The sequence below is a fragment of the Sinocyclocheilus rhinocerous genome, unplaced genomic scaffold (assembly GCF_001515625.1).
Source record: "Sinocyclocheilus rhinocerous isolate Xijiao unplaced genomic scaffold, SAMN03320098_v1.1 scaffold2252, whole genome shotgun sequence".
NCBI lineage: Eukaryota > Metazoa > Chordata > Actinopteri > Cypriniformes > Cyprinidae > Sinocyclocheilus > Sinocyclocheilus rhinocerous.
In genome coordinates, this window is record NW_015650091.1 from 106,787 (window position 1) to 107,482 (window position 696).

Sequence of the window (696 nt, forward strand, 5' to 3'; positions counted from 1 at the left end):
TATATATATATATATATATTATTATTTTTTTATTTTTTTTATTTTTTTTTGAGCAATCTGTTTCCATTTTACCTGAAACAGACAAGAAGTCATCAACAGAAGTGATGTCATCAACGGCCTCGGTCAGGATGCGTACTTGCTTCTCCCACTGGTCCTTGAAAACATCCATGTTGTCCTGAGCAACCTTGCTTTGTGGGCGTGCGGCCAAGGTCAGGGCGGCATTGATTACCTGAGAGAAGGAACATGGTGACAAATGGTATAAACACGAGTGAATCCAAGTCTTCTTTTTTTTATCTAACCATGTGTATATTTTCAAATCAAATTATGTAGTTGCACATTTTTGCTTTCCTTATACAACTATAAGCCTCAGAATACCTGCTGCTTTTACAGTCACATGACGATTCATAAAATCTTAGATCTAAAAGTCCCTTGTGGATAAAGGTTACTAGAGTCAAATTTGCCTTTGCCAAACTCTCTACACTGTAAAAAATCCAACTTACATTTTGTATTGCAAACTCAGTTTTTAAAGTTTATTCAACTATTTAACATTAAAAAAGTTGAGATAACACAGAAAAGTAAGTAAAATAGAAATTTAGACCAATTTGTTTGACCAAATTAATATTTAACAACTTTAAGTTTGTTATTAGTATTGCCCACAAAGGCTGATGAGCATGCGCAGTTCGATCACTTTTTTAT

The 696-nt window shown here is 33.5% G+C and overlaps 1 protein-coding gene across 1 annotated transcript in view; it reads right to left on the minus strand.

Annotated features, from left to right (window-relative positions):
- ctnna2 (catenin (cadherin-associated protein), alpha 2) overlaps window positions 1–696 on the minus strand; it is a 468,558-nt gene that overhangs the window by 19,008 nt on the left and 448,854 nt on the right. The window contains exon 11 of the mRNA XM_016516505.1: window positions 73–229. Coding sequence (XP_016371991.1) covers window positions 73–229 — 157 coding nt within the window. The remainder of the gene's footprint in view (window positions 1–72; window positions 230–696) is intronic.